Here is a 14,654-nt window from a genome sequence, read left to right on the forward strand (position 1 = left end):
GATAAGGGAAAGGAGGTGGTGAAGATTAGAGCTGATGAGAAAGGTTCTGAATGCCCAAGTTTCATTTCGGAAGCTTCACACCTTTGAGCCCCAGGGAAAAGTTCTGACCCCAGGCTTTTACAGGTTTTGTTATAAAACCCGAGCTTCCCAGAACACTTTGTGGTTAATGGCTTTCGCAGAAGTGATTTTACAACTAAAGATGGCCATCAACCAGACTTGTCTTAGTTCATTGTCCAGATCTAAAAAATGATTGTTAATGTGACTTATTGTACTAGTTAAATATTTCTTAGAAGGATTTCTTTTTAGGTTGCAGTCTTGTGAGCAGAAACACAGTAACAGAGGGCTCCCCTAAAAAGTGGAGCAGACAGATATGGTTTGTGGATGAAGCAGATGCAAACTGGAAGGCTGGAGAGGGATTCTTGTCTTAACCCTGTCCTCCGCTCACTGAGGGACCTTGGACAAATCACAACCTCCCTGTTCTGTGTTTCTTTAACTTTAAAATGAAAGGATTGGACCAACTCTTTGGTTTTCAAGATCTCTCTCTTAAACCCTTATCCCCAAAGCAGAAACTTTTTCTAGTGAAATATTCTACAAGATCCCAATATGAGTGAAGATGTGTCGTTCACGGAGGGTACAGGGAAAATCCTTCTCTTGCCTCAGTGCTGGCCCCTGAGGCACTTCTACTTTATTTGATCTTTAAGAGCTCTTCCAGCTGTGGTATTCTATAATTCTAATTAATGTGAATTGAGCATTATTAAAATCAGTGGGTGTGTTTTTTTCATTCAGTTACCCACATCAGGGAGAAAAAAAGGTCTCAAATTACCGTATGATTTTAGTAGAAGATATAATTCATTGATATTAAAGACAAGTACAGATCTAAACATACGACAACTATTTTAGAAGTTGTGGAAATTCACAATAGAAACCCTCTTCCTTCACCTCAGAATGCATGATGCAAGAATGCAGAGCAGAGAAATGGTAAATCTTCCACCATGAGACCTCACTTCCTAACATTTCCCACTGAGCACTGCTGTGCAGCTCCCTGTTTTTTCTTCCTCTCCTCTCTCAAATCCTAGATTACTGCATAGTTTGGAATTTTGGCCCTAAAAGGGCCTTTCTTGGTTCCCTCCATCCCTCTCTAACTGGAGCCCGCTCAAAACTACTCTCATTTCTGCCTGTCATCGCAGCTAATACCTTGCAGATTCAATACCAAACTGTTGTATAGGATTAAATTCTGAGCCTTCCAGGAAAAAATTTCTGAAAGTGTTCCTTTGCTGTTGTTAATTGCAAAATAAACAGCTCTCCCTCCCAGGGAGCGGAGTTTCCTTCTCCTTTGGTGGGCTTCCCTCTAGCAATGCAGGAGCTGCTGGGGCCCGATTTACACCTAGGATTCCACACCAGTTTAGAGCTCCCACTTTAGTTTCTCAGTTTGCATTATTTCACCAACTCACATACGGAAGGCTAATCATTCCAGCCTTTCCCAGCCTGCAGTTTTTCCTCTGATTGTTAGAACTGTACCTTTGAGTCAGGATTTCTTCCCAAAAACAATCATAGCAAATACTGTTTAGCATTTTCTGTCAGCCAGACACTGTCTTAAACATTTTTAGTGTGTTAACTCATTCAGGTTGTTTAGGAATAGCCAGACAAGGCCCAGGTGACAGGATGGGTGCAGAGTTTCCAGAATCCTTCTTGGCTAGTTATAGTCGAATGACTTGCAGGCAGGCTGGATGGCCAGATCCCAAATGAGATCCCGTCAATTAAAATACAATTTTGAGAATTTGGAATTTTTTTTTTTTTAACAAATGAATCACTTGAGTTACCTATGTATGAAATGATTGTTTGCAGGTAGTTATTATTATTCTATTATGTAAAAAATTATTAACAAAGGCTTAATTTCATTCCAGACAGACTGTGTCAAGGAGAGTGGGCGCTGCAGAAGTACAGTGAAATATGAGATTTTTGAGCCCGTAGCAGACGCAGAGCTAGAGACCCCAGTCAATCCTACCCCTTTCTAAACAGCCACAGCCATGAAACTTTCTTGACCTTTTCACCTTTAAACTTTGTGTGAACTTGGAAAGAAGACTTTTGAATTATTTTAAAAAAAGGAAAGAAGAAAAAACAGAGAGAGGAATAAAGAAAGACAGGAAAAAAAAAAGGTTGGGGAAGGCTGTGGAGGAGATGTGGAGACTGGGGGAAAAGACTGATTATATGTTAGCCTAACAGTAATACTAGGAAAATAATCCTCCTCTTGTGTATGAGTTTCTGCTACTGGGAGCCACAGGGTAATCAGCTCACATGACATACCCAGAGGCTAATGCTAGCCTGTACTGTTTTTGAACATATTCAAACAAAGGCTGATTATCCAAACAAGAATTTGGACTGCAGCAGTCGGACCCGTTAAATTATAGTTAGTAAAACTTGGCGCCTTATGAGCTTGGAATGTTACAATTGCAACTGGATCTTCGTTTGTCAGGCAGCCTCACTAAACAATAAAACCAGAGATTTTTATCTCCTTGGGACTCAGTTTTAACTCCTTGGATGGCAAAGAGAACAGTGCCAACTATCATAGCTCAGACTCCTGGCAACTTCTGTCTCCTGTCCCGCCAGAGTTAATGAGGCAGTGGCATTTTCCTGGTGTTCTGCGGGGAAGTGGGAGGGTGAAGGCAAGTTGCTCATTCTCTTAGATCTTATGTTGGAGAGATAATAATGGGTATTCTTCGATTCCTTTAACAAACATTTATTAAGTGCTACTATGGACAAAGCCCTGTGCTAGATACTCTATTTATATACAAATGAGTATAGCAGATAGCATGAAATTGTCAATTGCCGAAAGGTTACTAAATATTATGAGTAATTTAGTGAAGGTGGAATGAGAAAGATAAAGACTTTTTAGAGAAGATATCATTGAACTAACTTTGAAGGAAGGTAGGCTTGAATCTTTAAAGGTGGCTCTAAAGGTGATTTTATGCAGCGGGAACAGCAGAAATAAAGGAATAGAGGCAGGAAAGTTGAATCGTGAATGTGAAGGGAAGTAGTAGAAGAGAAGTCTGAAAAAGTAGATTGAGCCTAAAAAGTAAATTGAGAATTCCAGGTCTAAGCGAGTCACCTTTATTTGGTAAATCAAGAAGCTATTAAAAGTTATCTTTAGCTTTTACATAGCTATCTTTAATAATAATAAGTTAACATGTATTGAAAGTTTACCATCTGCCCTCATAATAATTCTCTGAAAAACCTGATTCAGAAAAACTAAGTAACTGAGATTCAGAGAAACTGAGTAGCTTTGCCAAAATCACACAGTCCATACATAAGTGGCAGTCAAGATTCAAACCCAGACTGACTATACACCCGTCAGCTCTTAACCACGTTTCTATTCTACTCTCCATGCCTTTTCAATTTGCTGACTTTATGATCATAATGCAGGATGGATTAGACATATTTTTATATGGCGGCAAGAAGCTTGATTTTACTGGATTAACACTATTCTGGAATTGGATGGTTATAGTGAAGAGAATTACTTTACATGAATAATCTTTGTACTGGAGATCAACATACAGTTACCATGATCACCACTCTGAGTTGGCTTAAGCATATGGGTTCTAGGTAATAAGTTCATACGAACAGCAATATTTCTTCTTAACCAATTCCGTCATAACGAGACAATCTGCTCTCCCAGTTACTTTTGACAGTGATTTTTGCAGTAGTACAGAGGTGACTTGGGCAGTTTAGGTCTTGTATGCATTTATGACGTTGCCTTTTCTGAGAAACACATTTGATACCATTAGCATATGGCTCCCCACTTCCCGGTTTCCACAGGGCATCTTCACCGTATTCTTATCCTCTGCTGACCCTGCCACCGTCTTGTTTTCTTTCCTGTCCTCTTTGATATACTCTGTTATTGTAAGCCAGGCTTGTGGCTTCTGGGAGGGGTGATTGGCAGGGTCAGTCAGACATAAGCACTGAAACGTGTGTCCCAGAGGTGGAAGCCAGATTTCCTCTCAGGGCCCTGAGGCCAACTCCTGTGATAGCTTCATGGCTAGAAATAGCAAAAATCGAAATGGATATTGCAGATAGACCAGACAAGCAAATAAGAAATCCAAATGCTTGGATGGCTCAGATTTTTCAATTTATTAGTGGATATTTTTAGCAATAGAAGCAATATAGCATATATTTGTGTCCATTTTTCCTGTGTATGGCATCTAGGTTGGGTTTACAGTTCTTAGGGGAAGGATCAGGGGCTGATTTAGGGAGATTATTTTTGAAATGCAAGAGTAATAATTTTAATTTAAAAAAACAACAACAAACAAAAAGAAATTACAAAAAAAAAAAAAAAAGAAGAAGGGGAAGAAAAAGCAAAGAAAAGCAAGAGTGAATAAAAGAGCAGGTTAACATAATATAACCTGCTAGGAGTTCATTAGCACCAACGTCATTATTTAGCTTGGGTTCAAACAAATTCTCTGCATAGTAAATTTGGAGCGGACACACCAGTTTGAATGGCATTACCATTAAGGATAGTACATACCCAAGAGGAAAGCTTGAGTTTGAAGTACTGACTATAGCTATACATTTTTTGGAGGGCGGGGGGGGAGGGTTTGTATTTGCTTTGTTTTGTTTTGTTTTTTAATTCAATTTGCAAGACCTCAAGCAGATAGCTCTGAAACCTTTGGGAAATCTGTTGAAATTCTAGAGATAAGCTTTCTGTAATTTATGGTGCTTTTGGAAATTAGGGTGGCCAATGATGAGCAATCTTTCCCTTCTAATGTTAATTATTTGCGTTTTGTCAGTGGCTTTAAAATTAATATAAGAAGGGAATTTCGTTTACTTTGGGTGATCATGTTTCAATGTGTTAATGTTCCAGGAGTAGCAAAGGATGGCACGCTCTGTTAAGATCTAGATCATGCTAAAAGTATTAAACTTGGCTTTTGGAGATTAGGTTTTCCCTACTTAAAATTAAGAACTTAAAGATTTTAATCAAGATAATCTCAAAATGTCTTAAGGTGCAGCTTATTCTGGAGGTGATACCACTTGGAATAGTAAAGACCAAAGGAGGAATTGTGAGTTAATGTTTACTCTTTTATTACTATTTTAATCAAATGGCTTTACAACTTGACCTTTTAAATGTGAATATATTTTTTTAAAAGAACACTCAGGTATGTGAAGCCGTAACTGCTGTGTTGGAAGTTCACAACCCTAAGTCTGATATACTTGAGTTTTAAATATGTACATGCTAAAAATATTTTGACTGGCGTTTTCTGTGAGGGCAGTTACATTGTCTTGGTGACAGATATTTTGGTATAGGTAAAAACATCTTTTGGATGTTTGGGAATTGTAACCAGGTCACCTCAATTAATAATAATAATAATAATAATAATAATAATAATAATAATAATGGCAGGAACTCCCTTTATTGAATAACTACCTGTGACAGACACACCCATAGGCACTTTATATGCATCATTTCTTATTCTCAAATCTATCCTGCCAGGGAGAGTAGTGCTTTCATTTTACAGATAAGAGAACTAAGCCTAAGAGAAGAAGATAGGCTTTGAACTCAGGTTTCTCTGATTCCAAAGTCCATGATTTCCACTACACCATGATATCACAAGGGATGAGTTGTAGCTGATGCGCCTTTAAAACTTACCAATTTTACCACACATACCCTGGGAAGTTCAAAACAGCTCTGATTCAGTGGACCAAATTCATTTGCCTGTAATATCGAGCCCTATGAGTAAAGAGCTTATTTCTTTGAAATTAACCTCAAACACACTGAAGTATATCTTAACTAGAGCTTCCCCCCCAAAAAAAAGCTTTCTTAAAAGGTATGGAGGGTTGTTATTCTTGAAATGATTTTGATGAATTCGAGGGCAAAAATAGGTTAGGCATTTGATTAGATTTCAATATGCCAGTCTTCCTTGGGAATTTTCCTGTGTTTGGGCATGAAAGAAATCTTGCCATGAGAAACCTTCTGCTTCCTTCCCCTCAATCCCTTTGCCCCCTTCTCCCCCACCTCTCACCCGTCGAAAGAATCCAACCCGAAATTACAATCCAATTAGGCTTTCTTTGGGGGACCTTCTATACAGTAGATACATTAAATCCATAGATTTGACATTAGAGGTTTGACTATTTGAAAGTGACTCTGAAAGTCAGGGAGGAATTTGCTATTATTATTGATTAGTAGGTTGGTATATAGGAGCAAGTGGCAACGCTGGTAAGTCAGCTTGTTTGACCACCCAGCACCTGCATGTTTCCTTGGCTCTGTTGTTCTCTACTTGTTGTCTCATGCCATGCTTTAAAACACACACACACACAACAATGTATTTGTCTCTTTATGCTAATCATGGAAGAGGAGAAAAACTAAATAGGCCAAATAAAGTAATAGTTCATAGGTAAAACCAGTTTGAAAATTGTACTTTCCCTCCCTACTAACAGCATTTAACACATAGGTAGTTAAAAAAATGTTTGTTGAATAAATGCTTAATTTTTCTAAGAAACCTAAGCGCCTTCATGATAATGGAATAAGATTCAGGGTGTGTGTGTGTGTGTGTGTTTTAATGAAAGGGGAATGATTTTCCATTGGTAGGTACATCCTGGACCAGAATGGCTCTTGTTATCCAAGAGAAAGAAGCGAAGTACATGAGGAAGACAATATAAGTATCAGAATTAGACCTAAAAGAGACCCTTAGATATGGCCTGGTTAGCCCTTTCACAAATCTATATCTCTTCAAACACATAAATATATTTACAGTGGTGTTTTAGTAACTTTCACATCTATTTTGAACCCAATCCATATCTGGGTACTGTTGCTAGACCCAGACCCCAGCCCTCCTCTCTTTATAGATGATGCTTTAGACATGACAAGAACGTCCTCACTGACTAGCCTATGATGGGTAGACCCTTCCTCCAATTAGAAGGACATCTCTGAAAGCAAGTATTGCAAAGAACTGTGGCAGAACCTATAGTTACCATCTCATGAAATGCCAAAAGCCTGGAATTCAGGAAGCTAAAAGGGAAACTCACATTCATATTTTCTCTTCTACCTGCTTTTTGCAGAGGCATTTGTCTCACTATTTTTGAGCCAATGTTGACTAGAAGGAATAGTATTGATCACCGTTCTCTAACTACCACAAACTCACCCCAGTTTGTTCCCAGCAGATCTTTGAGAATTTCATTTATACTCTCATATAATGGGTGCATACTATCCCATCATTGGATATAGCAGGGTTTATTTCATCAATTCTTTAGACGGTGGTGTCTTTAAAAGACAAAGAAGTGGGTTCTCAATAGGTTAAAAAAAAAATTAAGGAAAGTCCATTCAGTCTATGGAATAACATGAACAAAGGCATGAGTTTGGAAACAGGGTGACTAGAAGTTAGCAAAATTATGTTCCATAAAAGAGTAATAATAGGTAAAATCCGGAAGATTATTTTACTTTAGTGTTAAAATTGCTCACAGACTTCATTTACTCTGCATGTTACAAAATGGGATATACAGGGAAGGAGCAAAGTTTTTTAAGACTTGGCTATATAATTGCGTAGTAGTTTGTGATGTCACTATTCATCTTTCTAAATGCACTTTAACAGGTGGTAATTTTAGGCAGTATTCAAGCAAATCTTATTGATCTCTAGAAAACGGAAAAGGGAAAAAGTTATTTCCAAACAATATGATAGAAAATTTTATACGTGCAAATCAAAGTTACACAAGTACTTCTCTGCCTACTATTGGTGGTTTCAGAGGGTAGGCTTTATTGTAACAACCATATCTTGGGCCATGATAAAAAGCAGCTTGTAAGGAAACACCTAAATTTTATACTTCTTTTTAATGGTAGTGAAGGTCTGATTGAAGGAAACACAACAGGAGATTGTTAGGTACCTCTCACTGCCTCGTGCAAAGTCACGAGGGCTGCGGAGCTGAAGGGGCAGCTCTTTAGGGTCTAGAGACCTACGTAGTCTTTGTGGACTCAGTGTAATGTTAAAACCGGGGGGACTCTTCCTATGAGCAGAAATGAAGCTTGGAGGGTTCAAGTGATCTGCCGAAGGTCCCACAGTGATTGAGAGGGCTGACACTTAAAATACTAGCCTTCTAACACCCCGATTTGGCCTGCCTCACATACTGACCAAGGATTCTTTTCTGTCCTGGGAGCGCCCTGTACCTATCATGACCCAACACGTGGTCTGTCTAAGATAGCATTCCGGAGATGGTTGAGTAAGGAATAGGTTTAAAATAGATTGAAATTGGTCCTTGGGTCTCTCCCTCTCCTTCCAAAACTATCGAAGGATAGTCTAAGAGCCCCAGTGGTCAGGGAGTGGACCCACATATTGGAATAGCATAGCTAATAACATTTTGGACATGGCTCAGCTGGCATGACCTCACTGGAGCCTGTTTATCTGAATTATACCTATTGTTGCGGCTCTTCTCTCTTGGTTGGTAAGAGAATCTTCTTTTCTTTTTTAAATGCAAGTCATGCTTTCATTTTAATACAGTATCAAACATTCAGCCTTGACATGATTTAAAAGGAATATGGCTCGTTTTGCCTTTGAGTGTCTGTGACTGACAAGCAATCATGAAGTTCTCTTTGGGGCTGATGTTATCCCATCATGTGGAGACCCATTTTGGTTAATTTGTTTTTCCATATAGTTTCTAGTGAGAAAAATGCATTGCTTTGGTATTGAAATTAACTTGATTGAAATATCTTTAGACTTTGTCATTTTCCAGTGACTCAAAAGGTTATTTCCCAAGTGTTTAATTTTTTAAGTACACTGTATATTAATTTAACTTCTACTTTCAGACATTCATCATTCTGTGAAACATTATTACAACTGCATGCATTGAACAGATTTTTATTTACACTCCAAATTCCTATTCAATGTAGAGTTATTTAACTTCGGAGATATCGTGCAAATCTGATAAAGATGAGGTTTTTAAAAACTTGAAACCTTTATTGATTTGCTAAATACAATTTTCACATTTTCTTTATGGTATTCTATTATATATCTTTCAGAAGGAAACACAGACTAATGCAATCTATAGGAACTGTTCAATCAGAAATAATGAGTGGAGGGGTCACTCGTTAAGAACATATTGTTTGAAACACTTTCATTTAAGGGTTTCCAGTCTTTGAGGTATAAAGTTCTGCTGTGAAAAATATGGCCTGCATTGGACTTCTGAATTCTGTACAGCATGTCACGATTTTTGCTTCTAGGCTAAAGATAGAAAGTAAAATAAAATGTTCTTTGTCCATTTAGTTATCCTTGACTCCATGAAATTCTCCAAAGTAATTACTGGTGACCACAATACCACCTACCAGCAAGAACAGCCTTGACCTTGTGCCAGCTGCCTTATTGCTGACCACAGCTGCTCTTGACTACAGCAGATGTTTCTCCTTTTGCCTTGCCAGTAAAATTTTATTGAGTAGTTTTGCAAATATAGAGCAGTATACTCTGCCTGATGAGCAGCCAGCGATCTTAGCCACCTCATGCAATAAGGTTAGATTTCTTCTCTCTACCGTGAGGCCCCCACTCCAAGGTTCCACGCATCTTACCTCCCAGGCCTCAGGACTTGTAAACTGCAGTCCTCGTGGGTTTGCTTCCCTACCCACCCATTTAATTTTCTCCAAGAAAATAACACTGGAAGAGCAACCACACTTGTGGTTGCAACTTGCTGCTTTAAAAGGCTGTCACATTGGAACTTTGCTCCTACCAGTTGTGGGTTTACAAAAAGGAGTTAGGGTACGTTGTTGGGATGTTTTGTTAGGATGCTGTTCTGAAGTTTTCCACATCTCTTTGGTTTGGATGTTGTCTTGGAAATCTCTTTTGAATTAGCTTCTGTTGGAGAGCTTTCTGCCTTCCTGAGCACTTCTTGAATCCTTTCCGTATCAAGGCAGCCAAGGGAACCTCTTCTGATCCCACCCCTTTGTACCTATCATGGATGGTACTCTATCTGAGTCTGAAAATTGAAGCACTTTTAAAGGCTTGTTTTTGCTTTTGAGTTGGAATGGATGATTTCCTACAATTTCTCTCTGTGTTCCTTGTCCAAATGTAAAGGAATAGATTTTCTAGTTATGGCTGATAATACTTAAAAAGACAAATGGAAATGTAAAGAACTACTCCCTTCAATGGTTACAGCCTATCCCCCAGGACTTTTCAAAGAAAACAACTCATAAATATAATGGCAGTGGAGGGTCTAAGCCCCAGCCTGGCATGAATTACCTCAGAGCCTTGGGCCTCAGGAGGACGGAGGGCAAAAGACGCAGGGTGCAGACTCGCCTGCTTCGTGCTTCCTCAGCTGGGAAGAAGTGACAGTGACCTGAGTCCCTCGGTGGTCATTCCAGGATTGTGTCATTGTGGGGAGTTATCTGGCCAGCTTTGTGGCACATGACCACTTCTGACAGCCTGATTTTAAGCTTTCTAACACGTGCAACACCAGGACTTCTAATATGGATGAATATTCTATTTCGTCCATATTAGGATACATAGGACAAGGTGAGTGACTGCTTTAGGTCTGTAGGTCAAGAAGTTTCAAGCAGTATGTTCACTTTTAATGCTTTAAACCACTTGGAGTCGTTTAAAGTAGTAATATACTCTCACATACTTGTAGCATAAAACCTCATTCTTCCTTGATCTTAAAGAGAGGAAGTTGTTTAGATTAATGTATATCTTTTCCCTCTTTCCTCTACAACTCCTGTAAAACTTTTATTTTTAAAATAAGAGCATTGAAATCATTATCAGCATTACTAGACTGGGTATTTGGCTCAGGACCGGGGCTTTTTTTTTTTTTTTTTTTTAATGTTCCCAGAGCAGAGTGCTCCTTAAACTACGATGAGAAGAGTTAATTTTAATCCTCCAAAGGCTTATTTGCTAGCACAAGAAGTCACGAAACATACCCAAAAACTATTGCTGAAATCTTAAGGAGAGAGATCTCAGCAGGAGAGACAGACTCTATCTAGGTCTAGTATCCCAGCAATTGAATTTGTGTCCCTGGCTGAAGAAATCATTTTTTTAGGAGCACCAATTCATGCAAAAGCTACTGAATGGAAGAGATTTCCCTTAACCTGTCTTATAGAAAAACTCTTTGTTCATGTTTCCAGTATCTCAGAAGAGAATTGTTTAGAAGTGGTTGTAGAATGGTGGTAGAAGGAGTTATTTCCAACGATGTTTAACTAGCTGTTCTCTGCCCAATAGTTTTTATAACTACCACCCAGGAGAAAGACTCACTGGCTCTAGTTTATAGACCCATGGAATACAAAAAAATGTGATGAGCCAATTTTTTAAAGCTTTGTTTTGAGCTGATTTTTTTTTTAGGGTATTACAATGTCACCTGCCCCAAAGATTAAGAATGAGACATTGAATGAGGCAGGCTTGGAGAGGATCAAAAAACAAGGTACTGAATAACAGCAGCCATTGTAGAACTAGAGAAGGCTGTGAAATGGCCTTGCTTTTCTATCGGGAAGTTCTTTTCCTTGGGTTTGTTTGGTGGAAGTTTTAGGAAAGGTCATTCCCTGGGCCCAGTAGAGAGCTTTGCCTCATGATTGTATGCAGTAAGACCTCAATGTTCCTAGTTCATTTATCCTCCTCAGCACACATATAAAGTAAAAGGTTATTAAAGGGAGAGTAGGGAAGGAAAGCCAATTTAAAATTCAAGTTTTGATAATTTTAAAGGAAAGAAGTAGATTTATGAGCAACTGCTCCTTCACACAGAGTGAACTCTGGTGTGTTGTGAAAGTCGGGCCTGCTGAGCCATTGGAAGAATTCTCAATCTATTGTGCAAGGCTTGTTTTTCATAAAAAAAAAAAAAAAAAAAATCCCTTTAGAAATTAAGGTTGTAACCGAGCACAGCTCTGTACTGTATCAAGCCATAATATCCAGTGAGTCATGAAGGCATTAGGGAAACACTGGAGACGTCGTAAGAAACATTTGAGTTAATGTTTGCGATAAGGAAGATGACTATCTCTAAAAAGAAACTGAAATTAAAGGGCACAGGCTCCCATATTTGGACAACTAAAGGGAATTCCTTTCAGTGATGCTTCTTCCTTTCCTTTCTGATGGAAGTAGGTGGTGAGGAGCCAGGATGGAGAACTAGAAACCAGGCTTCTAACCAAGCTCACCTAGGCCATGAGACCTTGGGCAAGTTACTGCCCATCTTGGCTTCAGTTTCCTCACCTGAAAATGAGTGATGAACCACATCATCTCTATGGGCCCTTCTGGTCCGAGCAGTCTGTGAATCTGGCTTTTGAACATGATCGGACATTGGGTAATCCTGGAAAGGTTTATCGCAAAGGTTTTGTCACTTGTGGCTGCTGTTGTGGTGCTTCATTCACATCATGCTTGGACCACTCAGGAGACCCAATGCTTAATTCTACTGTTTCCTCCTAGCCAGTAATTCAGATGGCCAAACCCCTTCATCCCCTGGCCCTGTCCCAGGAAACCCTTAGCTCAGAAAAGGTCATTTCATTTCCTGTGAGCCTGTGATTCAGTCTTATATCACTGGACCAAGAGCTGAGCACTGTTTGGCCAACTGGAAGGTGAGACAATGGAGACCTCAGCTTCTGCAGACTCTGTCAAGTGACCTGGCCTTCCAGGGGTTTGTCACCCTGGTGACAAGCTGGAGGAGAGTCCAACCCCTCCGTTAACTTCAGGCCTGATTCAAATGAATTTGGGATTCCTTGCTGAAAAAAAGACTGGATCCTGGTGTGTCCAAGACTCTGCCCTTGAAACCTCTGGGTTGATGACTGATATGTTAGTCTCTTGGGACAAAGCTGTACAGTTGAGAAAAGTAGCAAGAGCATCAGATCTCCGTAGGTCATCTGGCCCCCATAAAAAGCAATAGCAACTGGGAAAAGACTAGACTGCTCGGTTCCCAGCTATCCTGGGTTATTAGACAAAGCCACCCACTCCATCTTTGTTTATAGAACTCATTTTCAGGAACAAGTGTTTTATAGTGAGGTGGAGGTTGTTAAGGAGCTATTTATAATGAAGATCTCAAATATGTGAGCCCTATATCAAGCTTGATCTAAAGGAACTTTGCATGGGTGGCAGTTTAGGAGGGAAAGGGAGAAAAGGATAAGGAAAAAAACTAATAAAAATAGCTGAGATCACTCAACAGTTATCAAGAAACAGATACTACAGTTTTATAACACTAAGTACTAAAAGTATATGCACTCTTAAAAGGCAATTAAAACGTATGCTCTGAAACTATAAAACATTTTCTTTTCATCTGCAACATAGAGGGCAGATTACAACACATTAATAACGTTTTGTTTAGAGTTCAGTTTCTGATGGTTTCCAAATGTAGTCTGTGTAGATTAACCAGAAGGAGTCCAGTTCCCTTTTTTAAGAGCGCTTGTAAAGGAAAGCAATGTGGTAAGATTGTTATGAAAAGAGAGTGTATTTAGGAAATAGCACTTAGCAGGGTCTCTCTGAATGGCTGCCAGGTCAGGAAGCTGAAGTGCAAGGCTTGGCCCTTGTTCAGCCCCCCCAGTTCCAGCTCCTTGACCACACAGTACGTCAGGAACATGTCACAAGCCAGCCAGGAAGAGTCAGCCCCGCCCATGGGCCAGCTTGGCACGGCTGCTTTCACATAACCCAGGGCTCCAGAGGGGCCGGAGGCAGGCATTCCAGGGCCACGGGAACAGGCAATTTTTTAAAATAGAAATGAAGAACTAAAAAAAAAAAAAAAAAAAGCCTGGGAATCAAACGTTTGTTGAGTCCTTATGGAACATAGCCCCTCATGGAGAATGTCAGAGCTGGAAAGGGCCTGAAAGGTTATCTCGTCCTCTGTCCTTGTCTCATAGACAAGGAAATTGACCTGCATGCAACAGTAGTGGCAGAGTCAGTAGTGGCATCCGTCTGTCTCTCAGCTAAATCCGCTGGCTTTCACCTCAGTGGACTAGCCTTCTGTCTTAGGAGCTCTATCCTGTTCTTCGCATCCTACTCTACTGTTTGGTAGCCAGACCCCCTCCCTCTTGGATTTTGACTATCCAATGATTTATTGCTATACGGTTTGCTCCTACTACTTGCCTAACTGCTCTGTGTCTGAGCCTCAGTTTTTTCATCTGCAAAATGGAGGTATCAGTGTTAAGTCCTCATAGAGTCGTTATAAGGATTGACTGGAAGAAATATATGTAACAATTACAGCGCCTGACCCTTGATAAGGGCTCAATAATGTTTGCTGTTATTATCATTAATAATAATAACATTTATTTGGCATTATTACTATCATTTGTGTTGTTATTATTATCAGTAATTTTTTTTTAAACTTAGCTTATTCTTTTTCTTTCAATGATTTTATTGGGGAAGGGGAATAGGACTTTATTGGGGAGCAGTGTGTATTTCTTTTTTTTTAATGGGGGAACAGTAGTGTGTTTTTCCCAGGACTCATCAGCTCCATCCAAGTCAAGTTGTTGTCCTTTCAATCTTAGTTGTGGACGCACAGCTCAGCTCCAGGTCCAGTTGTTAGTCGCAGGGAGCACAGCCCATCATCCCTTGCGGGAGTCGAACCGGCAACCTTGTGGTTGAGAGCCCGCGCTCCAACCAACTGAGCCATCTGGGAGCTCAGCCATTATCACTAATGTTTCTACAGTTGCATCAATCATCACCTTCAGGCATTTGGGCTTGGGGATGGGGTATCAGCTGTATCACTAGGAGACTGTCACCAGGATTGAA

At 39.7% G+C, this 14,654-nt stretch overlaps 1 protein-coding gene across 11 annotated transcripts in view; it reads left to right on the forward strand.

Annotated features, from left to right (window-relative positions):
* The window catches only part of BCAS3 (BCAS3 microtubule associated cell migration factor), a 514,510-nt gene that overhangs the window by 386,862 nt on the left and 112,994 nt on the right, over nt 1–14,654 (forward strand). For 6 of the 11 annotated variants that reach the window (XM_033091257.1, XM_033091254.1, XM_033091253.1 and 3 more), the window contains one exon: nt 4,995–5,051. The exons of the other annotated variants lie outside the window; for them this stretch is intronic. In XM_033091257.1, coding sequence (XP_032947148.1) covers nt 4,995–5,051 — 57 coding nt within the window. The remainder of the gene's footprint in view (nt 1–4,994; nt 5,052–14,654) is intronic. 11 annotated transcript variants of the gene reach the window in all.

This window comes from Rhinolophus ferrumequinum, chromosome 21 (assembly GCF_004115265.2).
Source record: "Rhinolophus ferrumequinum isolate MPI-CBG mRhiFer1 chromosome 21, mRhiFer1_v1.p, whole genome shotgun sequence".
In the NCBI taxonomy this organism is placed as follows: Eukaryota; Metazoa; Chordata; class Mammalia; order Chiroptera; family Rhinolophidae; genus Rhinolophus; species Rhinolophus ferrumequinum.